We start from the raw sequence: 25,565 nt of genomic DNA, 5'->3' as shown, positions 1-25,565 counted from the left end.
AACATAAGAATATTTAAATACATAATTTTAAACAGTCAACACTACCCAGAGTTTTTTTTTAAGTAAACAAACATGTATTTGTTTAAAAATCTAAATTTTTGACAATCATAGTGTCTTCGTCGGGATCACTTTTTTTTTCCTTCCTTATGACATGATGTCAACAAGAAAATTAAAATCCATCTGGTCATATTTCCATCTGGTGATATTTTCAAATGTCCAATTCAGGAGATACACGTTGGCGTGCATGAAATGAATTAGCGAAGATTTTTTTTCTCCGTGATAGACGCATTGTTTAAATTGAAATACATAAGAATATTCATTTTTATTTTACTAAGTACTCATTAAATCAAGGCTTAAAACCACTCGAGGATAAGGTTTAATAAGATGCATAGATTGATAGTTGAATGATGAAGAATATTAAAACGAATGACTGGAATGAATAACATTCGATTATTCATGATTAAACTCTACAACAAGCATCTATTAAAATTGGATTTGAACATGGCCATATTGTAGCCCATACAATGAATACTCTAAAAGGATTGAAAATTTCCACATACAACTAACTCAAAACAGCCGATCCAAAAAACAGCAAGTCTCCCTCCCTAAAGGATAAAATAAGGAGTAGGTGGCGGTTTCTGAAGTTGTAAGAAGTAAACACAGTCCACCTTTTACTCTACATCAAATAGTCTATACTTGAGCATATGTTATAAATAAAGCAAACGGTACAAACCAAACAATCTTTTCCACAAAATGGTAATCTTCCTCTACCAAAACCAGCAGCAACAATAGAACCCGAATGGACCATTGGACCTTCCTGAAAGAAAATGAAAATTAAATAAAAGAAAATATTAGATAAATAAAATATACTTAATAATAAATAAAGGCTGGCAAATATCATTGGATTTATGATTATATTATCACATTGTTGTCTAATTAAAGGTTGGTCTTGCACTAAGTTCTGTGGATGGTCTTCAGAAGTTGGAAGTTGTGGACTCATTTTGCTATTTTAGTGATATAACCTGTGCTAGTAGAGAATATGAATTAAGTTCGATATCACAAATACAAGCAGCATATTTAATAAGATTTTTCTCATTTTAATCTGTTGTTCATTTTCATTTTTTTATATATAGAAATCGTTTCTTCTTGGAAAGCCATTTGACGTAAGGAGTTAAAAATAGTACTTGGGTAAAAAAAACCTAGCTAACAATAAATGTTAAATGCATATAATCCGATCTAGAAAACAGCAATTCTTCCTCCTTTGTCAGAAACATTGCTCATGTGACGTGAAGACTAAAGGATAAAATAAGTGAAGCAAGAGATACAAGGGTGTCAAAAGTAAACCCAAGGTTCACTTCCTATTCTTCTTACTTGTATTGCATTTATCAGAATGAGAAAAAACCTTTGTGGATTGAATAGTGTGGGAGACAAATGAGAAGAAAACTTCTATACTGCAAGTAAAGACCTACCTTTCCACATAAAAGGCCTCCAAGAAGAGAAAGAATCACACCGAGTCCTTTAGCTATGAGAGTTCGTAATCTCAATAATCCCGGAATTTTTACTCCATTTAGGTATGCTTTTATTAAAGGGATACCACTGCCTGCTGCCCTGGGCTGAAAATAAGTAAAAAACAGATATGAAAGAAAATAAGAATTGCTTAACACATCACTCAATAAGTTCTGAGACTGAAATATAGATAACGCTACTAATAAAATGTCCATATGATCTTTATAAAGTACTAACCTTCAAGTAGCACATGTCCAAATCGAATATGTACTTTGTCCTTTGTTATCATTTGTACTTTTCTGTTATTGTTGTTTGTTCTTTTCTGTTTCAACTCCCATAGCTGAGCAGCCTTTATGATATTTGAAATAAACTGGTTTCCACCAATTTGGCTCCCTGTCCACATTTCCTCATGGCGCTATAAACAGGATCCAATCTGACGCTGCGTGATACACAGTCTTGGATTATTTTTTTGTTGGATGCAGGCATATGCCTCTATTTTCGTTAGGAATCAGATAACAGAGAAGGATATTCAGACCTTGACAGATGATCACCTGAGATCATTGAAAATTGAAGTGCTGGGTGATAGACTTGCAATTCTGGCACATGCAAATGAGGTTTTTCAGTCATCAATACACAATTTTTCGGTACCTGTTCAAATCACTACTGTCAAACCTTCTCCAGCATCTATCAAACTCCCATGTGCCAGTGCAAATATGACGCACTCACAATTTCAAAATGAGTTTCGGCAATCTTGCTCAGCATACGGGGGAAGGTGTTAAAGAATACATAGTGTGCCTCAGATCCTTGCTGCTGATTGTGAGTTTGTCTGTCTGTCTTGCCGGTTTGACCTCTCTGATATGAATGTGAGGAACCAATTTGTTCGAGGACTTGTGAATGAATCATTGCAAACAAACATATTGGCAAAGGCTCCTCAGCTCAAGACTTTGCAGGACGTTATTCAGCATGCAGAGACTTTTAAAACCATACTCCGTGACCTACAGCTACAGGTCTCTTCCACAGTTCAATCTATTCGATATGCACCTGAGAGGCGCAATGCTCATCAATGGCAATACCCTAATCAGAACAATTCTCGACACCATCATAATCAGGACCATCCTCAGAGTCCTAGACAATCTTCGCAGTGGCCAAAGTCATGTCGTGGTTGTGGTAGTGGTAGTAATTCGCACAGTATTTTTGGTAAACCAGGCAGATATCCACACTGTCCTGCTTGGGGGCAAACTTGTTCAAACTGTAACATGTTGAATTACTACTCGTCCGTTTGCAAGAAGTCAAGTTGTTCAGCCTATTATGTTCACAACGTGGTTGACGATTCACCATCGGAAGGTAATGCACTTATTGCTCATGTACATTACAACAGTGACTCAGACATTTTTACCACTTGTGACATCACCCAAGAAATTGAGGCAGAAGTGCAGCCTTCCATCATGAATTGTAAACCAGTGACATTAAGTATTTTTCCCGATAGTGGAGCGAACATTTGTTTCGGTGGTCCTAAGCACCTTAGCCTTATGGGTGTTGCAACCTCTCAATTGAATCTGTGCCGAAGATGAGTGAAAGCTGTTGGTTCAATCCTTGTTTGTAAGGGTTGGATCCCAGTGAGGTTTGTTGTTGGGGGCCGACCAACCAAACAGGACTTGTATATCTATGATAAAGTGGACAGGTTATACTTTAGTAAACAGGGTTGTATTGATGATTCTGTCCACTTGTTATCCTCATCCAATGCCTTTCATTGAACAAAGGCATGTCAACTCTGTTCGTTCAGTTCAAATCCATCTTCCAGAGAAACCTTCATGTCTACCATTCCCAGCTATCCCTGAGAATGTGCCGAAATTAGAGCAATATCTTAAAGAATAGTTTGCTTCAAGTGCATTTAACAATGAAGTTCCATTCCCTTCAATATCTGGCCCAGCTGCTAAGATACATGTCAAGCCAAATGCTGTTCCCTATGCACAACATTCTCCCATTCCTGTACCACGTCACTGGAAGGCAGCAGTGAAGGAGAGTGAAACCAGCAGTGTTTGCACTCTTGACAAGTTGAGTATAGTAACTTTGGATTATGTTGCTGATGCTGCACAATCTGATCCCCAATATCAAGCCTTGTTGAAAGCTGTGCCACTCAGGTTTCCAGAGAAGCGCAATCATGAAGGGAAGACGTATTCCTTCGGAATTCATTTTATATTAAAGGAAATATGTTTTCTCTTCATGATTGCCTTAATAATGTTTTGTACCCCCAAGAAAATCATGAAATATATATATATATATATATATATATATATATATATATATATATATATATATATATATACAGGGTCATCAATATTTAGCGTTACAGTCTATTTCCAACTATAATTTTAATCATTTTTCTCGGTATTCCTCTATTTTTGACACTTATTTATGAATCTTTATACTTTCAGATACCAGAATATTACCATGAGTAGTATTTTAGACAAGCGGACTGCAATTGTTGAGCTGTTTAAAGCAGGAAACTACAGGAAAAATATCTGTAAAAGCCTAAAAGTGAACAGAATGCTGGTGTGGAGGACTTTAAAACGTTTTGAGGAAACTGAAGACATTCAGAATAGGCCAAGACAAGGTCGCCCTCGAACAGCTAGAACCCCTAAACTTGTTAAATCTATCAGAAAAAAATCAGGAGGAATCCTAAGAGATCCATCCAAAATCTGGCTAAAGAGTCGAGAGTGTCGTATGGGACCATGCCAACTGTACTCCGAAAGGACCTGAAGATGTCTCCATTCAAGCATGTCAAGAAACAACATCTTTCTGCTCAAGTTGTTGATAAACGACTCCAAAGATCCCAGATTCTTCTTTCCCGCATTCAGGATAGCACGGTGGCACACTACCAAATCTCGTTTTCAGTGATGAGAAGAAATCTGATGTTGAACACCACTTTAACACTCAAAACGATCAGGTTTGATCGAGTGATGGGGACGAAGGATCCCGAGTGGTGACAAGGAAACAATGTGCTCCCTCAGTGACGGTCTGGACAGCCATGACAGAGTTCGGTAAAAGTCCCCTCTTTTTTGTTGACCAGGGAGTAAAATTCAACCAGCAAAAGTATCAAGATGACATCGTCGTTGGTGCATTGTTGCCCTGGGCACAGAAGCACTTCAAAAAACGTTCCTGGTCTTTTCAGCATAACTCCGCACTATCACATAAGGCCAAAAAGACTCAGGAGTGGCTTTCCGAGAATGTCCCATGCTTCATTCCCAAAGAGGAATGGCCACCATCTTCCATCGATCTGAACCCCCTTGATTTTGATCTGGTCATACCTTGAGAGCAAGGTCTCGGACACTCACCATCAAAGTTTGAAGCTCTGAATGTCAAACTGCAGAAGGAGTGGGCCAAAGTCCCTCAGAAAGTAATTCGTGACACATGTTAGGCATTTCCTAAACGTCTTCAACTAGTTATTGACGCAGATGATGGACATATCGAATAATATTTTGTGTATTAACTTTCTATTGATTTTTCTACAATAATATATTTGCAAAAATTGTAAATTTTGTTTAATTTCCTAAATATAACTACTTTAAGTTGTAACTATAAATACTGATGACCCTATATATATATATATATATATATATATATATATATATATATATATATATATATATATACACACACACACACACACACATATATATAAGATCTGTTGTTATTTTAACAATATATAAATATGCTTATTTTTGTATTTTAATTTTTGCATCCTAAGTGGTGAAGAGAAGAGAGAGGTTACCCCACCTTTATTTTTGTTTTTGTGTCGCCTTTTTTTATGACGCAACATATTTTTATTTATCTTATTATTATTTATTAAATATTTGAATATTTAAAAAAAATATTTTTTAAATATTTTCACATACATAAAATATATCCATAGACAAATATTTCTGAGTATCACCCATCATCAGCATGGATCAACCATCAACAAGGATGGATCAACCATCAACAAGGATCGAACACAAGCGTTTTACCAATGAGTAACAACGTCGTCAGATTTCATGCACGGTTTTTATCGATTTTTAAATGCTAATGACGGGTGATACCCAGAAACACGTGTCTATGTGTATCTTTTATGCAAGTAAAAATATTTTTTTTAAATATTTAAATATTTAATAGATAAATAAATAATAATAAAAAAATAAATAAAAATACGTCCCGACTAAAAAAAGGGCAATGCAAACACAAAAATAAAGGAGGAGGTCACCTTTCTCTTCTCTTCGTCGCCTAGGAAGCGAATATTAATATACAAAAATAAGCAACAATGCAAAACTGCTTGTATATTGATAACAACAAGTGATCTTATGTTTAAAAACGATAAAAACCAAGCACGAAATCTGACATGGCTCATTGGTAAAATGCTAGACTGTTGAAAGTGTAGTACGTTCGATCCTCGTTGATGGTTGATCCATGCTGTTGACGAGTGATGCCCAGAAACACGTGTCCATAGATATATTTTATGCACATAAAAATATTTTTTAAATATTTAAATATTTAATAAATAAAATAATAATAATAATAATAATAATAATATATATATATATATATATATATATATATATATATGTATATATATTCAAAAGTTATAAAAATTTATGATTATACTAGACTACCCGTGACCCGTTGGGTCAGTATGTTATATTAGCTATGGAATTAATGTATGAGCGTGACATTTGTGACGTAAAGAAAATAGTTTTTTGTGACATAACAGAAACATTTCTATGAAAGTATATTAAAATGAAAAAAGAATAAAGATAGATTTCTATGAGTTGTTCTGTTTATAATTGTTTATTTTTGAAAAAAAAAAACTTACAGCCATTAAATTATAAGTGGTTTGCCATAAATGTGCACTGAAGAATATGTTTTATTGTCACGTTGATTATTTATTTGTAACGCAAATTAAAAAAAAAACATATTTTTGGAATTATTTATCCGTTGGTAGTGTAGAAGAAAATGTATGAATGTTTTTTAAGATAGGTGTATTAAAAAATGGAGAATAAATTAAAAAAAAAATGAAGGCGTGAAATAATTCTTCGATAAAATATCTCATAATATTTGATTTTCTTAAATAAAAAAAAACTACTTCATCGATTTACGTAATTTTTGGAATATGATATCTTATAGCGGTGCTAAGTACATATACCATAAAAAAATTTTAAGATTTTCATTGAGAAATATTTTTTATAGGCCCAATTCTAAACAAGTACCCAAGAAATAATTAATTGCAAATCAATTCAAAAGTATTCGAACACAGAAATGTCCACTGTTATGTAAAGTATTTTGATGAACTGACCTTACTGAGATGACTGGTACTGCAGTTTTTTAGCTAGCAATTCTATCTTAGGATCTGTTGTTGATATACTTAAAATCGTCTTCCACATTTAATTGATTTCGTTACTTCTTGTAAGAATGAAAAGTTTGGAGAATGCTGCTTTACATAAGTAAATTGTTGGGAACAACAATAAATTCCTTATTGCGATTTCTTATATTACTCAGAATCTTTAAAAACATTTTGCCCCAAATTCTTATAGTTGCAGTTTATCAGACCATGATTTAGCTTTAAAATTGTTTTTGAAGTCGATAAACTCTTCTTTTGCTGCTTCAGGTACATCAGATACATTGGCATTGAAAGGATTGACTGTAAGAGAGAAAGATTTGCAACATTCATTAGGACAATAACTTCTTGTTTAAACAGTAAGATTCTCCAAATGTTCTTTCTTTTATCAACATCGATATTAATTCCGTTTGCCGCTTCATCAACAAATTGGACAAATATTGGGAACATGTATAATTTGATTTGGTTAATTTTGATATTCAAGAGTCCCAATTTCATTTTAAAAGACGATATCTTTTCAGACAAAAATATTATTGTACTTTTTTTTACCCTGTAATTCCATATTTATACTATTAAATATCTAAAAAAAAATGTCGAGCAGGTATGCTTATTTACACAACGTAAATTCATCTGTAAACAATGATTCACATTCGACACATTTTGATTTGCAATGAGTCTCAATTACGTCTGGAGTCACTTTTTTAACTAATAATTGGAAACCAGAAATACAATTGAGCATTGCAGGTGTCCAATTAGTATATATTTCGTACAATTTCTCCGATTCAATCAAATGTTCTTTGAAAAAATTATCCATTAAACTAAAAATATCAGCACTAGTAATTGAAATTTGCCAAGGCTTACAGTTAAAAAAATCGTCTTTAATTTTTTTCATTTTTATAATAACGAATATACACAAGTTATAAAAAGTTTTTCCCACAAATAATTTCATGAACAGCCCAGTTGGAGTTTCTTTCATTTCTTGAATAATTTTATATAAAATATCTTCGGATATATCTGTTATCCTTTGTTTTATCGCATTATTTAACATGGATAGAAAATTTATTTACTGCTTCAGGACCAACCATGAGACGTACAATATCTTTAGTGCATGGAACAATAAGATTCTCAGCTATTGTGTGTGGCTTTTTTATTGACTCACCTATAAAAAGGACACTGGGTACATGCGGTACAGGTTAGAAATCAAGAGACTATAGATTGAAGATAAAATTTACACATTATCGTAAGGAGCAAAGCAGTTCACACAATGACTTACATAGCATTTTAAGCAATAAGCTAGTGGCTTACTATTGAAAAACTCATTTATATAAGTTAAAATATCATTAAACAAATAGAATTTTATCAAATTTCACCAGAATTTTTAAGGATGTTCTAACAACTTTTCCGAGAAAAATTGATGGATATAGATGAATTTTATCCTTTATTCAGAGTTATTCATTATATATGATCTTATAAATTAAAAAAAAGAAATTTGCTGCTCTCTTTATAGGACAGTGGAACCTAATGGGTTAAATGGTCTTTCTTTAAACTATTCTTAGTTCCTTATTTGGCAAGTAGTTTCAGAATAACAGTTTTCGTAAAGAGTTAATCTAAATATCTCTAAAATGCAAAAATGTTTACATATATGCAGACAAGGGTTTTATAATGTTAAGCAAAACAGATATCTTGAACCATCTGGCGTCGGATATATGCCTAGCAAGGCTAGCACCCATTTACACACATTTTGTTTACTTCATCACTTAGTATTCTCAAATTCTCACCCATCTAAGAACTGACCTGGCTAAATATCACTTAACTTTGGTGATATGACCTGAACAAGTGTCCCAATATTAAGCTACAGGCTTGTTTTATCACTGCATAGATGTGTTCTGATTGGAGCAAAATCCAATAAATCAAAAAGACAACATAAAATACTTACAGCTGTATATGTTACAAGCGCCGATGCAGCAATTGAGATTACCATGTTGAATCCGATCCATATTAAAGCAGGGATATACAAACAGTTTTCCGATACACATTTATCAATGACTGAAGAAAAACTGTTAAGGAAATCAGTGAAGGATTATTTGAAGAATATCTCATTAACAGTCAAAATAGTTACTTTCACTCATCTACATTTCTAGATTTGTATTTGCGATTATAATAAAGAATAGAAATATTGTTTTCAGTTTTAATGTTATTATTGTTGCCTTTCTTATGTTCTTATGCTAGAATAACAAACATCCCAGTATGTTGAAAATTAATAACATGAACAGAATAGCTTTGCACCATTTTTAATGTCTTCTAATTAAGATATAATGCTACTAAACCTCATCTCTAGATTCATTATTCCAATTTTTATAAAAATACATTACACGATTTTGATTCTCAGAAATGCCTGAAACTAGCTAACCAGCTAGTGTTGCCTGACCGTAAAATATGCTTAGATATTATATTTAAATTAATGCAGATTTCGTATTTATTATATTGTACCTAATATATATTAGTGATTTCAAAAGTAAAACAAATGACTTGTGTGCCATCAGCTAGAATCCAAACAAAAACATATAGCTTTCCAATCTTATTGCTTAGTACATTACCTAAATCCATACATATACAAAAACTGCCAACAATAAAGCTGTTCGAACTATATTAGTGCATGTACAGACAAATAAAAAAGGAAAAAAAAACGGGATATTGTTGACTTACATCAGCCAAAAGTCAATTCTATTTTTAATTTTAACCTCTTTGCAGTTATTTTACCGGGTAAAAACCAAACCAAAAAGGTGCTACAGGTTCAAATACCCTATATATCAAATTTCAACTGTAGATCAAATATTCAGAAAGGAGTTTGGTAGAGACTTTTTGTACACACAACAACAAGGTCACATTTATATACATATGTATATAGAGATATGTAAAAAATATTTCTGTGTGCTGGAACGTTTTCATCTTAAATTCTACACAATTATACAGAATGTAGAAACTATGCATAAATAGAATTCAGCATAATAGTGAAATGAAGCCAATCATCTAATAAGAACTATACAGAATTAATAAGTAATCAATTAATGCTTGTTTTTCAAAGGAATATGCAAATTAGTTAACCTTCGTGTGGTCGGTCACATTTTCATGACTGACTATATTAAAAATTCGTTTTAATAATTTTTGACTAGAAAAGTTAGGCTTTTGATATCAATGTCAGAGCGAAAATAAACTCAACTTTATAGTTATATAGATCAAAATTCAAATTCAAAGAATCTTGTTTAATTGATTTATAATGGTTATGGATAAAATGTGATGCAAATCTGAAATATTTGAAGTTTCAAAATGCAGATTGTGCTCAGATTATAACCCAAAAATCTTAAGAATACTTCAAAGAAACTGATAATTAAGGAATATTTATTAATTGATGTTTAATACATATTGTGAAAATTTCATAAAAATCATAGGGATCTGACTTTTATGAAGGGCTTTGTCCTTTTCACATAAAATTACATGACACTAAATAGAGCCCACATTTGAACACCTGATGCCTAGCAGCTGTGTTCCAAAATGTATAATGATCGATTAATTAGTTTAGGCATTAATCCTATACAAATATATAAACATATGCACATACTCAACTTTATATTGAGATATAGCAAATTTTTATGAAAGCAAAAGAGTGTGTATATAAATAAAAGCTAATGTGTTTGTGTTTATCTGTGTTTAAAATATTCTGAAAATAAATTAGTCACGGTGAATACAACATTGGTTGGGAATATGATTAATAGTGTTGCATATTGTTACTGAGCTTAAAAGAATGACAAGAAACATTTGTCTATAAAAATAAAACAATACATTTTATTGTCTAGTTGCAGCGGATGAACAGAGTTAGAGAGAGTGAAAGGGGTACAGGACTTCATTGATGTTGATTTATTGATAGATATCTTGGGGACTGATTTGGTCGTGGAAGTTTATTAATCCTATTTTTGCTCAACCAATGCTGTGTCACCCTAGCATTTTCTATAAATTTGATTCATTTTACCACTTAAGAATATTGGTAGGAGTCCTCCATGTAATATTGAAACATGTTTAGCAGAATTGATTTTTCTTCGCACTCCACCAGGTCTGAGCGACCATCACTCCAAATTGCATCCCTTACCATAACCAAGAAACTCCCATGTATTAGTGTTGGCTGTACGTCTTAAGTTGAACTCTTGCGAAGGAAGCCTCCATACCCATATCCTTCTACTGTCAGCAAAATTATGCAAATTGTGACTCATCAGAGAAAATGACATTGGAACTAAAAGGTCATAGGTCTCTTCACGATCTCGTGAGCTTAATCTTTTCTGCACTTGATACTGAAAAGACGAAGAATAGGTTTCCTTCTCACAAGTCTATCATAGTAGCCAAGCTTGTGAAGATACTTGACAGTTGTTCTGGGACTGACACCAGCTTGAGTTGCAATGTCAGAGAATTTGCACCGAGGATCCTCTTCAATATTTCTTTGCATAAGACACAAGGCTCTGTCAGAGCGACCTAAGTGAGGTTTTATGCACTCTTTGTCCTCTCTTGTGAATTGTCTATTAAGAGTAGAAAAGGGGTATTGAAAGATTTCCCGCTATTTTGCGTTGACTAAGACCATCTTCATATTAACCCACGATTCGTCCTCGCAGAAATTCTGATAGGTCTAATGCTCCTTTGGTTCGTGGCACGCTTCAATGTAGTTACATGCAATTTTAATGAGATACTATTAGTTTTTCAGCACTATTCTTATCTGTAAATATAAATAAGCATATATCAATCTTAGGAAAAATATTAATTTTAGTGTCTATTTTTTTTTCTGCCATGTCTGTATATACACACGGGGTGAGCCAAAAGTAGGTGAACAGTAGGTTTATGTATATACTCCCAAAAGTTCTGAGTTTTCCAATTTCCAATTTTTATTTTTTTGCTAACTTACTATATATATATCAACAAAAACTCCAATTTCCGGTTTCTCCTTGTAAGACGGGGTCCTGGATATAACATTAAACTATATCCGATGGTGAGACTCCAACTTGCAGACTTTGTGGAGTTTGGAGCCACCCCTTAATTGCCATTGCTCCCAGGTCCACTCCAACCAGGAGTGGTAGTACCTGTTAGAGTCCCAAAAATGGGTTAAATAGAAACTGACTTGAAAAAAAAAACCCAAATATATTCTATTAAAAACTTTTTCTTCAAAATCATTGGATTCGGCATTAAATGACCTAAAAAGGATTGATATGCCGTAAAACAAAAACAACCAGCCAACCTTGTAAAACGAACTTTCTATTATAATTAAAAAGATCTTTTACTTCTCCCTCCATATGCATAACATCAATAGGAATTTACATGTACAGAGTTTCTTTCCAGGAACTTCTCGTCCATGTAATATATTATCACAGGATTGCTTCCCTGCAGACTACAACATGGTTGTCCTCAAATGTTCTGTAAACAAATAGTTGTTATAAATCGCCCACAAAAGTAATCAAACTTTGTTTATTCAATTCATCATTTTAATCATTTCATAATATTCTTCATCATTCAGCTGAAAGTACATCCACCTCTTTAATTTAAGTGGCTTTTGGTTTATTAGTAAAAAATATTTTATAGCTTTTTATGTTTACTCTAATAGATTGCTTTCCCAATAAACTTATTTTAATTCATTATTTGAAACCAGTAGATACATGAACTAAGGATTTCTGTAGCTCTTTGCAGAGAGTGTGCAGACCCTGTGTTCTAAGAGGTCTTTTTATAATAAAAATTTCAGTTAATTTGTTTTATAATACCAGTAACAAAGCTATACAAACAAAATGTGATAATTGCTTAAACTAGAAATATTTAAAACAATTTTAAGTTTTGATATGGTAACATTACTTATGAAAACAATACCCATAATAATTCGATTTACATAAATAATGCACCAAATGACCGAGATATAATCAAGCATAGTCTGAAAGTCGAAAAAAAAATAATAAAAGGGTAAATGTCTTTTTTAAACTCTAAGAAAACCACTTAAATTAATGAAATAAAGAAAATATTTAAAGGAAGAAATTTTTTTTTTCAATCCTAAACGAAGCAATGATTTTCAGCAGAAAAATATTAGGAAAAGACTTGAAATAAAACTATTTGGTGAAATTTCTATTTTTTACTATAAAATAAAAGCTACACAGCAAGTTAAAAGATAGACTCGACCAAATTTCATCTGCTTTAAACACGCTAAATTAAGATGTTTGTGCAATCAGTCTAATTGTGAGATAAGATAATGAACTAGAACAAGTAGACAATATCCAGCATCACAGATGAAAAAATGGTCTCCATTCTGTCTCAAGAGATAATAGATACCTCTTGTAAGAGTGCCTATGTGTGTAATTGTGAAGCAAATGTTGCACAATCTTTACCTATACCTCTCCTGAGTCAATACTGCCTGATTCCAATAGCAAGGAAAAGCCCAAGACAACTGGAAACAATGCCGAGATAAGCAGAGAGCACATACTGTATCTTATATTTCCAAATGGCCACCTAATTCAGTACTGACCAGGTTCAACGATGCTTAATGTTGTTATTTTGCAATAAGAATCGATAAAGACATTAAGAAATGTTAAAAAATTAAATAGTACAAAATATTTCTTGCTACAATATTATTACTTTTACTGCGGTATGGTTGAAGAAAGTTAGAAGGTTCTATTAATAGGCACTGGTGATAGGAACTGACCAATCAAATGAAGTAACGTTTTGCTAGCAACCAATTAGAAACCAGAATTGCTCCATAAAATTATTGAATCTTTTAGCATTCCCGCACATAATTTTTTTGTGTTTACACGAGAAAGATCTTTTGCTATTTGCCTGCAAAATTTAAAAGTCAGAGACCTATACAGAACAGCTACCCACCTAAAACTCTTCATCTCCAGGACTTGTACAGAACAGATATCAATCGGAAATTCTTCGGAAATTAAACATGGCTTTCAATTAAAAATATTTTTTCTTTGAGGCATTTTGTGATTTCATTTTGTGATTTCATTGTATACTTATTTGTACTATTAAAAGTCTTAACTATTTACATTAATCTTTTTTAGAGTTGTAATAATTATAAATCAAATTCCCCATATTTTTGTTTGAGGAAGGCAAACATATTAGTTGCATTGATAATATATTCATTATCATATAATTCATTATGAAAGTTCTCATTACTAATTAATTACTAAAACCATGACAATTTAAATAAAATAATTCAGGTATTAATATTTTGTATTGTATAAATAAGAAAACTAATTGTAGAAAAAATATATTTAAAATAAAAATATATAACTGTTGGAATCTTGTAGATGTTTAAATTTGGTGTGTTAGACATTTTATAAACAACATAATATTAAAGTAGATATATTGCGTTTTGCAGAAATTTTTTAACTATAAATAGTGTTGCTTTATCATTAAATTATTAATTGAATAACAGTGTTTTAAATTAAAGCCCGTTTTATTCAAATAAATCAGAAATTGCTTTTCTCAAAGAGCCTGTTAAACGCATTCAACATTGCAGTCATTGCAAAGGAAAAACGTTCACGTTTTTCTCTATTATTCTTTTCTTCAGTCTCTATTTTTAAATATGTGTTGCACCTAATTGTAAATTGTATTGTACATAAGTTAGAAAAACAAAAGTGAGAAAAATGAATAAAAGAACACAAAACATATTAATTCATTTGGAGTAAAAGGATACAATGTTTGATTAGTTTGAATTTATAATAAGCTCCATATTCCACGGCCAAATGAATGACTAAGGCAACAAAACCAGTGGCAATACCGGTCATCAGCATCACAAAATAACGGCTCAGCCAGGTTTTTCGAACTTCTTTCTGGAATGATAAAAAAGAAAAATGATACAACGTTGTTGTATATAATGATAATCAACTAAATCTTTAAATAAGGATGCGTCAAATTTAATGATAATTTGAAGCATTGTAAAAATGCACCAAAGAAAATTTAACTTGTTGGAAAAGATAAACTAAGCTTTATTATAATAAGAACACCATAATCTTCAATATTGTTGAAAAAAAATATAAATAATGATGTTCATTACACTATATATTCCCGGTTTTATTGAAATGTCTACCCAAAATCTATATAAAAAATGTTACTTTGATGCAAACAAATAAACAAAACAACCCAAAACAACTCAAACAAACCAATTCCCCTTCTCCCTTGAATTTTGCATTCACACATATCTGCAGGTTTAGAACTTATTTAGCCCCAGATATCTTGACACTAAGTGAAACTAACCTACTCTCCTCCATCTCTTACAACCACTTTAACATGGTTATCTCCCACTTTGTTGTAAGGACTCAAACAGACATATGCACGGGCTTGGAGTCTATATTCGAAACATACTCTCCTTGACGAGAGAATCAAAACTAGAATCAGACGACCAGGCGTTAATGTGCTTCAGACTTAACTTGTAACATAGCGTAAGCTACTTATACCCAAGACTGTACCCTAATCAACCAAGTCTCTGACAGCATAGATACAGCACTCTCCCTTGATACTAGTGCACAAGTACATATATTTGGTGACTTTAATGTACACCACAGTAATTGGCTTAGTTTCTCTACTTACACAGACACAACTGGTAACATAACACATAGCTTCTCTATATCTCATTCCCTATCAGAGACAGTTACGTTTCCCAGATCTATAAGATAAACAAGCCTCACTTCTAGATCTATTTCTGACCACAGTTCCTGATAATTGTGTAATGAATGCCCATAACCCACTCGGGAATGCTGATCATGCAGTGATAATGGTAGAAATCGCCCTAAATTCTTGACCCAAAGCTGAAGAGCCATTGCTCAAACGATAAGGAATTATAAGAAGACTGACTGGGAAGCCATCAGGGATCTCATCAGAAATGCCCATGGGGAAATATCTTTTCTCTTCCTGCAGAATAGTGTGCAAACGAGACCAATGAGTGATTCAAAGCAGCAAATGAAGCACATGTTCCAACACGGAAGTTCTATAGCAAATCTCATTTTCCCAAATGGTTTACTTCTACTTGCGCAACTGCCATTGCTTAAACGGAGCATGCATATTGCAGATTTATCCAACATAAGTCCAGTACAAACAGACAAAAGTTTATAAAAGCTAGAAGTAATTGTAAGAAATAGTGACAGCTAAGAGAGAATACACCAAAACCACCAAAAAACGCATTGAAGTGCAGAAATTAGGAATTCGTGCTTTCTGGAAAATCTACAACAGTGTAGTAAATATAGAGCAATTAGCAATTCCCCCATTATCCAACAATCATGAGGTTATTTACACAGCAACCGAGAAGGCTAACATGCTTTCCAATCAGTTTACCTCAAACTCTATTTTGGACCCAGCAAACTAGTCCCTCCTTGATTTTCCTTTATGGACAGAAACCACACTAGATGATCTGAAAATCATCCCTTCTCCAGTGCATGATATCATAAAAAACCTAGACACCTCAAAAGCATGTAGACCTGATCTCATCCGAGCTGTACTATTAAAAAAATTTCCACTGAGGTTTCTCCAGTTCTCTCCAAACTTTTCAAAAAATGCCTTAATGAATCTAGCTTTCCTGGCTGCTGGAAAACTGCTTTTGTGGTACCACTTAACAAGAATTCTGCTGAAAGAATTGATCCATTAAATTATTGCCCCATTAGCCTCCTCCCTCTTTTCGCTAAAATATTTGAGTCCATAATTAATCAAGCTCTAGTCCACCACTTTACAGTTGCTAAACATCTGCCCGACCAGCAATATGGATTTAGAGAAGCCTGTTATACTGCAGATATCCTAACTGTAATCTCTGAATGTATATACAATGTACTGGATAAAGCAGGGGAAGGTAAGGCTGTAGCCCTAGATTGTAGAGGTGGAATCAAACCCAAGACGCCCAGTTACAAGACCGGAGTGGTCTTGGCGTCACACCCCCATAGAAGTAGACTCACCCGCTTGCATGAGGGGTGAGAGCGGGCTACTTAAACAAGACATTCATGGCAACGGGTGTGCTTTCAAATATACGCCGTCTTGCCAACACTTTACATAGTTATTTACTTTACATTGTTATTTTCTGTGTCACGCTTACATCTGAGTTGCTTAATTGTTATGGACTTCCATTTCTTGTAATAAATAATTTTACAAAGGATTCTTCATAAGTTTTGGTTTTGGTTTCGATTAAAACTGATAGCACTCAAGTTTATATATATATATATATATATAAGTTTTGGTTTTGCTTTCAATTTACGGTAATGCACCCAAGTCATATGGATATATATTTTTTGGAAATTGCAACTTTATAATATATAAAAATCGATAGAACATTAATTCTATAATAATATATACAAAATCTGCAAGAATTAAAATATCATATTTAAATGTACTTTACGATCGGGCGTCCCTGCTAGCTTAGATAAATACTTTTTCCGTTTTAACAACAAAATTACAATAATATCGGCGCTTCTCTATTTACGCTGAACATCTACAGAATGCCAACATCAATATATTACATATGAATGAGTCTGCTGTGGAATATGCACAGGTTCTGCTAGTATGGTATTACTGGACGAATACTTGACATGATTAATTCCTTCTCAAATAAGAGAAGAATCCAGGTTGTCCTCGATCGTTGTATGTCAAAACAATATGATAAAAATGCAGGTGTACCTCAGGGATCGATCCTTCTTAGACCTTTATTATTCCTAATAAGATTGTCTCTGAGATGGGCGTATTTGATGATGATACCACGCTCTATAACAGGCATGCGGGGAAAATGAATGAACACATATCTAAGACAATGGTGGAAAACATAGAGGAAAACCTCCAGTCTGTGGTGGAATAGGGACAAAAATCGATGGTAACATTGAATGCTACCAAGATTAAGCTTGTCTCCTTTAATAATTACAAGAAACCTTCTCAACCAACAATGACACATTACCTGAAAGTACTTAAGTAGTTCATACTCCTCGGCTTAACGTTCACAGGGAACATGAGTTGGAACAGATACATCAAGGGCATTGCCAAGGCTGCTGTGAGGAAAATGGGCTCTCTCTACCGTGCTTGAAAGTTATTTACATCTGAAACTATCCTGTACCTCTACGAGGCCACGATTCGCCCATGTATGGAGTACTGTTGCCACATTTGGGCTGGTGCATCTGCTACTAGTCTCTCACTTCTGGACAGGGTTCAAAACAGTTGCCAAACTAATAGGTCCCGAACTGTCATCTAAGCTCAAACCTCTGTCTCATTCATAAAATGTTGCATCTCCCTGCCTGTTTTACAAGTATTTTAATGGTAGATGCTCCGATAAACTACAAGTCCTTGTACCCCTTCAACATAAACATCTCGACAAACCCAACAAGCAGTGAAATCCCACCCCTACACAGTAAAGATCCCCAGATGCTAGAAAGCCTTCTACTCAAATAGTTTCTTCTCCAGATCTACTAGACTTTGGAATTCCCTTCAGTTTCCTGCTTTCCCGATTGTGCTGACATGCAGAAGTTCAAGTGTAATGTAAACAAATATCTTACTGTCCAACTCCCTACATTATATCCCAGCAATCATATTCCAGATAGTAGCACCCTACAATAAAGTGGCACTGTGCCTTGTTTGGAGTGTAAATGCAATAAAAACAAAACAGTTTGAAACCAGGGAGCATTGACAAAATTGATTCAATTACAGTTTCAATTCCATAACAATACTTCTTTTTGGTCTGCAAAAATACTTTGGATGCATTATTTTCATTGCTGGATTCAAAATTTATTCAGAGTCTTGAAATAAGTATTTTAATCTTACTAAAATGGGAATTATCAGTGAATATATTGACATGTTCATATTTCATTTAGCAATCATGCCTCCATTTTGTTATTTCTTGCCTTAATTAAGAAATAACGTTATCTTTTAATTTATTTTTAAATTGTAATTGAGAGAATTTTTAGTTTTCTTCAAACAAAAGATCCTTGACGCCTGCTACAGGCTTATCAGACTAAAATCAAACATCATAAAAAAACGTATTCAATACAGAATATTCTCAAAAGATATATTTTTTAATTTCAATAAATCTTAATAGTCAATAAGAAAAATTTTGCGAACATTCTGCATTGGATACGTTTTTTTTTTAATTATGTTTGGCAGGCCTGCAGCAAGCGCCGGAGGACTTTGCTTGAAGAAAGTTCAATTTTTTTTAACTAAGAAGGGATGTTTATAAAACAATGAAACAGAATTAAAACTTGCCTTGGACTTTGCCTCATTTTCAGCCATAGAAATTTCATTTTCCCAAGCATCATAATTTAAGGCCTGAAAAAAGAAAACCAAAACAGAAATTGAAAATGCTGTCTAACATCATTTTTCTTTTACATAAAATGATTTTTTTTATTACATATAAAAAAAAAAATAAAGTAAAATATCTATTGCATTACAGAAAACACTTTCAAATCCAGTCATTATAAAATAAAAATGTCAGCCAAAGAAATGTAAATTTGTCCGTTTTATGCAGATGAGGAATTATTACTTACATTATTTTTCTGCAGACTATTATCTCTAATAACATTGATATTTATATGTCTATTACGTTTCAGCCGATGTGACCTCTTTTTATTTATCTATGTTTTTCTATATTTATATATGTCTGTGTCTGTTCAAGATGAAAAGAAACAAATGAGCTTAAAACCAGCTTAAATATCCACTTTTTAGACACCAAAGCATCTCTAATCGTAATTATTGTTGTTCTAGGTTATACAATATGACATTTAGTCCATATTCCTCGTCTTTCTTTTAGTGATCGTCAGGAGTTCATTAATCTCTACCTTTTTGGTTTATCCAATCGAGAAATCGGCCACAGATTGAAATGTGATGAGAAAACAGTACGAATGACTGTTCAAAAGCACCAAAAAAAAAAACAGTAGTGTTCGTGATGCCCTCAAATTCTTACAGGAAAGACAATGCTATCAAGAGTCACAGTCTCAGAAAAAGATTTTAAACGGCTCCCCAAATCCAACAATGTAATCTTGTTAAAAAGTGCTCTTTTTCTACAGTTAAGAATAGATTGAAGGAACTTAATTTGTGAGGCTGTGTTCAAGACGCAAGCCAATGATTTTTGTAAAGAACAGAAAGTGCCATCTGGACTTCGTCAGGTGCAATGAAGATCATGACTTTTCATATTGTAATTTTTAGCAATGAAAGCAAATTCAATAGGCTAGGCAGTGATGGAAGGCAGTATGTCTGTTGAAGGAAGGATGAACAATTTAATCCTAGGTGCACAGTTTGAATACTGCAAGGTGGTGGAGGTTCATTTTTGGTGTGAGGCATTATTAGTGTCAATGGTCCAGTTGGCTTGCAAGGTCGAATTAATTTGACCAAGTACATTAATATGTTGACTGAGCATTTTCTACTCTACTTTGGCCAGAATTTGGATGATAATTCCATCTTCATGCAGGATAATCCTCTCATTCACACAGCTGGCAATGGCAAGAGGTTCCTTGAAGATCGTGATATTCTGTTTGGATTTACAATATCCAAACCTCAATCCTATCGAAAATGTATGGCATTACATCAAGCAACAGCCATGCAATGATAAATTTTCAAATCTGGAAGCACTTTCGACAAAAATTAAAGAGGTGAGATGCCTTTCACCGGAGTATTGCCGCAAACTAATTCAAGGAATGCCCTAAAGATTGTAGCCTGTCAAATTGCAGAAGGGCTATCTACTAAATATTAACTAGTTCATTGTGTTCCTGTTGTATTTGTGTTGCATAAATGTTCTAAAGTTACATTTAAATAACAATTTTCCATTGTGTGGAGTTTCTTTTTGTTTTCTCGATTTGAAGTTAATTTTTTAAATTGACTTGAAGACTAGGATACTTCAATTAAAAGTCAAATATGAACAGGCAAAATTATAGAGGAATAAAAGGCAAATCAAATGGGATATAGGTTGTTTAAACAATTACATTCAATTTAGCTTAAATTTGCAGTTTTTGAAAAAATGACAAGGGCAGGCTTTTTTTTTTTTTTTGGCGTCGTGTATATATGCATCTCATTAAGTAAAATCTGGTTGTTAATGTTAGTGAAAGTACTACTGACTGTGAGAGAACCTCTTATCCTTCCTCTGAAGTATCACTAAGCAGAATAAAAATATCGACCGGATTAAATATGTAATTGATGAAATCGATTGGTAATATAATTTATTTTTAAGAACATGGGATGGTATTTGCCATTAATAACTGGCAAAACAGATTTAAGTATATACAAGCTTTGTTAAAACTTATAAGTGTTTACATATGGCCACTTTGGCTGGCACTACATTTTATGAGATATTACCGGAATCAATAAACTTAAAAAACACAGATAATGTTCTTGTCTGAAAGGTTAAGTTTTCACTTATGTAATTAATTGACAGAGATAATGGTGAATCGGGTTTTGCTAATGTCTGACAAGTTTTACCTAACAGCTATTTTATATTTCCTTTTCTTAACTGTCATGCATATCTTTGTATTGCTTGATGCCAAAATATAAGGATTTTTGTTTACTTATCTTTCAAACAATATCCTTACTTTTGTTTGCCTTTCTGTTTCTTATTCTAGTACCCAATAAAAGTCAGCATTTTAGCTTTAAGCCAAGTATAAGGTTTTCTTTGGTTTCTCAATTGCTCTTATATATCAACAAAAGAGGTTAGAAAAAAAGGACAAAAAATGTACTTATAAAACTATAACAGGATTTATTTATGCTTATGAATAATGCACATAATATGCAACATATCAAATCTATCTAATGTATGGCAATAAAGTGCACTTTAAAGCTGTGTGGACAATGAAAAAGGAATGGAAAATTGAAAAAAAAGATAAGAAGAAAAGCCAAATAATTTGCAACGATGTTTCTCCTTCAATGATCAATATGAAAGAAGGAAGAAAAGAAGTAAAGATGAGTCAAGGCTTTTATATTGCCCCATAGTCACATAATCTGAGGTTTCACACATAAAAATGGCAACTCCAATAGATATTCTTCCAAGATACAATGCTTATAACAAATGAAACTGTATTGGATATTTTCTGTTTCATTGTCTTCGAATCCCTCCTCCTCTACTTCTTCCATAAAGGCAGTTGACACAGAAATGAACGACATGTGCGGATCTGCCTAATTCAGAAGCCAAAACTGCTCACATTCAGAAAGTTATCATCGTTTATGCCATCGAGGCCCACACACATGAAAATAAATATGGGCCTCACATCTGGTTCAGTCGTGCATGTGCAGTGTTTTCTACATCTGCCAAGAAGACATTTATCTCACCACACATTGTATAGCAGAAGATATTGAAAACAGATGGCAAAAATATTATATTGCTTCAATTGTTCATAAAAGTATTAGTAAGTGTTCATGAACATCTTCCAATTCAGTCCCTTCAGCATTGCATAGTGCACACAATTGTTGGATAGTCTGGGTATATATATATATATATATATATATATATATATATATATATATATATATATATATATATATATATATAATAGGACAACAAGAGTATGAAATGAAGACACAAAACTATATATTGGTAGATATAGAATGGATCATTTATTGAATAATGGAATACAGGCAAAATTTAGGGGATAGAAGGAACTCTTTATGCCAGGGCATTTCGAAGCCTATTGCTTCTCATCAGAAGAGTAGAGAAGGTGCTAGGTAGCATGGGGGAGATACGGCGATAATGATCCCTAATGAACCTTACGCTAGACGCCGCATCTCCCCCATGCTACCTAGTACCTTCTCTACTCTTCTGATGAGAAGCAATAGGCTTCGAAATGCGCTGGCATAAAGAGTCCCTTCTATCCCCTAAATTTTGCCTGTATTCCATTATTCAATAAATGATCCATTCTATATCTACCAATATATAGTTTTGTGTCTTCATTTCATACTCTTGTTGTCCTATTGTATAAGCTTCAATAATTATTGTTGAGCTTGGCATTATCCGGATAAGTCTCCTTTTGTGGAATTGATCTTTCTCTTTTCCTTTTACATTAAGCTATATATATATATATATATATATATATATATATATATATATATATATAAAAGTTACAATAAGTTTACTAAGGTAATCAAAATGGTAAACTTAAAATATATTATAAATATTAAAGAGTTAATATTTACAAGTAAAATAAACTCAGCCAGATATAAAAAGCTCAATAAAACCGAAAAGGAAATAGAGCTTATAATATGAACAAATGATTAATAAAATATGTTAAAAGACATCTTGAAAAAGAGTTAAAAACATATTTAATTTTAAAAAAGGAAGCACAAGATAAATGGATAGTCCTTAATCTGCGGAGTTTCGAAGAAATACTCTCCTTCTCATCAGAGGGCAGGAATTAGCAAAATGCAGGATCGGATTTTGCATATAAAAGTATTTAATAAAACTACAAGTAAGTCAAAGATCTTACTTGGTTAAAAAAAGGGGTGAGGTAAGGGGAACAGGAGGCAAAAGAAAAATAATAAAAAGATTTCACATGAATGGATAGTCCGGTGAAGGGTAAAGATCCAAAAATGGTAAAATCCAAAACGGTCGAATTTAAAATTTCAATCCTTGACAGACGTGTTTCAAATATTATCTCCAGTACTTTTCTTTTAATGATTTGGAATTCATTCCATTTGCGCTTTTTTCCAAGGAACTTTGCCTTTTGAATGATTTTGGGCCATTTGGAATTTACCCAGTGGATTGAAATTTTAACATATTTTAATAATCATTTGTTCATATATATATATATATATATATATATATATATATATATATATATATATATATATATATATATATATATATATATATATACATGTGTCTTGTACATGTCTGTACTTCTTAGATGTGTCAATATATATATATTACATGGGCTCATGTATCATCTAGTGGTGTATATAACAGTGTCTTTGATATCTAACGAATGCGTGTATGCAGAGTATAGAAAGATTCATTATGCCCTGCATGTATATACAATGTTCATTGTGAGTGCGGCCGCTTTTTCACAAATAAACGTAGCTAACAAACATAACACAAACTTTTATAGACAGCTTTTCTTAAAATGAAACGGATACATCTGTCTGCTTGTCTCAGACGAAAAGGGACACATACCTTCTTATTTATGCAAACCCTGAAAGAACGCCAAAACAACGAGTTATATTTTACACAGCCTTCATTCATGTTATGGATTCCCTTTCCTATATCTTCACTCGTTCTTCTCTTTCTGCTCCCAAAAGGCCGGGGGGGGGGTCTTCTACACGTCTGCTCACTAACACGTTTATCACCAACCCATTAGCTAGATCTTTGCTAACTTACCTATTACATCAGCAAAATGCCAATCACGTGTCCAAATACACCAACAGGTAATCTCTCACGTATCCCCAAATCTGTTTACTTCTAACCAAATTCCATAACTATTCCAAAAAATTCCAAAATCGATTGCGTTTATTTTATTTCCAAGTTAAGTTCCTGACTAGATATTCCAAGCTGTAAATTCACATTTTCCAAAATCTAATTGTTTTATTTTTCTAATATTTTGTTTATTTAAATGAGTAATATTAATCTTTTTTTTTTTCCAAGTTTCCAAAATGATGGGTAGGGGGTCTATAATTGATCAGTTTTTCGATTATCTTGGTTTATAATTGATAAGAAACAAATAATAAAACCAGTCAGTGTTTATTTTTATTTTTTGAATCATTTGAGATGAGGCGTAATAATTTTTGTATTCATTCTTTTGCAGACTGTTATCCTCATCTTCATAGTTGTTGTTCGCAAAACAATGAATATAGTGTTTACTAAAAATAAAAATAAAATTGAAATATGTTAGAAATTAAACATAATATAAAACATTGCCAAAGAAATTGTCTTTTATATGTCAGATTTTTGCACAGTGGACTAATTTGACTCATCACTGCCACAAAATCAAACCAAACCAATCAATTAAAAATGGCAATGTCTTCTTGAGATAACCGCCTCAAGATATCAGTAAACAAAACAAATTAACTAATTAAAAATGATGTCTGGACGTCTAAACAGCAATAGTGAATTTTTAATATCTTTCTAAAAACAAAGCTAAATTAATGAATAAAATATATTATTATTTGAAAGAATGTTCAAGTTTTTGAATTTGACATTATCTTTACTAAGACAGGTAAAGCTACAAAATTTGAATTACCTACTAGACACCATCCTCAAGTGCTTTTGGTCTCTCTGTACAAGGGTTTTACGGGAAAACCTGACATAAAGACACTTCCCCCTACAAGAAAACCCTGACGAAATATTCAAAATAACATACTATTTGAAGCCCAAATAAAATGCATGCGACACAGTTATACATTGGTTCATCGAGGAATGGTGAACCTTCTCCCAGTGAAAGCACTAAGCTGGATACTCCACCAGACAAGATGAAGTCTTGTCCTGAAATCTGGTAAGACCAAAAGACCACAAGAAAGATAAACTATAACACAGTTTACTGGTTGATTTTGAATAGGAAAATTAATGTTCTTAATCACTTTACTAGCTCAATTTTTAACAGGTATAGAGAACATTAATGGAATATTCGAATATCTATGTATCTCTTACAGAGATTAAGTGTTAGCCCCAGAAAGGGAACCCTTGATTTCTAAGAACTTCAACTGAACTAAAATGAAACAAAAAAGATATTAGCCTTTGAAA

The 25,565-nt window shown here is 32.8% G+C and overlaps 1 protein-coding gene across 3 annotated transcripts in view; it reads right to left on the bottom strand.

The window, feature by feature from the left end:
- Window positions 1-25,565, bottom strand: part of LOC145296251 (H(+)/Cl(-) exchange transporter 7-like) — a 594,517-nt gene that overhangs the window by 111,241 nt on the left and 457,711 nt on the right. For all 3 annotated transcript variants that reach the window (XM_080142486.1, XM_080142534.1, XM_080142525.1), the window contains exons 4-8: window positions 19,118-19,180; window positions 14,592-14,727; window positions 8,811-8,920; window positions 1,470-1,613; window positions 734-817 (exon numbers count right to left, since the gene is read on the bottom strand). In XM_080142486.1, coding sequence (XP_079998612.1) covers window positions 734-817; window positions 1,470-1,613; window positions 8,811-8,920; window positions 14,592-14,727; window positions 19,118-19,180 — 537 coding nt within the window. The remainder of the gene's footprint in view (window positions 1-733; window positions 818-1,469; window positions 1,614-8,810; window positions 8,921-14,591; window positions 14,728-19,117; window positions 19,181-25,565) is intronic.

The sequence above is a fragment of the Euprymna scolopes genome, chromosome 1 (assembly GCF_053919585.1).
Source record: "Euprymna scolopes isolate OS-2025 chromosome 1, ASM5391958v1, whole genome shotgun sequence".
NCBI lineage: Eukaryota > Metazoa > Mollusca > Cephalopoda > Sepiida > Sepiolidae > Euprymna > Euprymna scolopes.
This window is presented reverse-complemented; position numbering and strand designations above follow the sequence as displayed.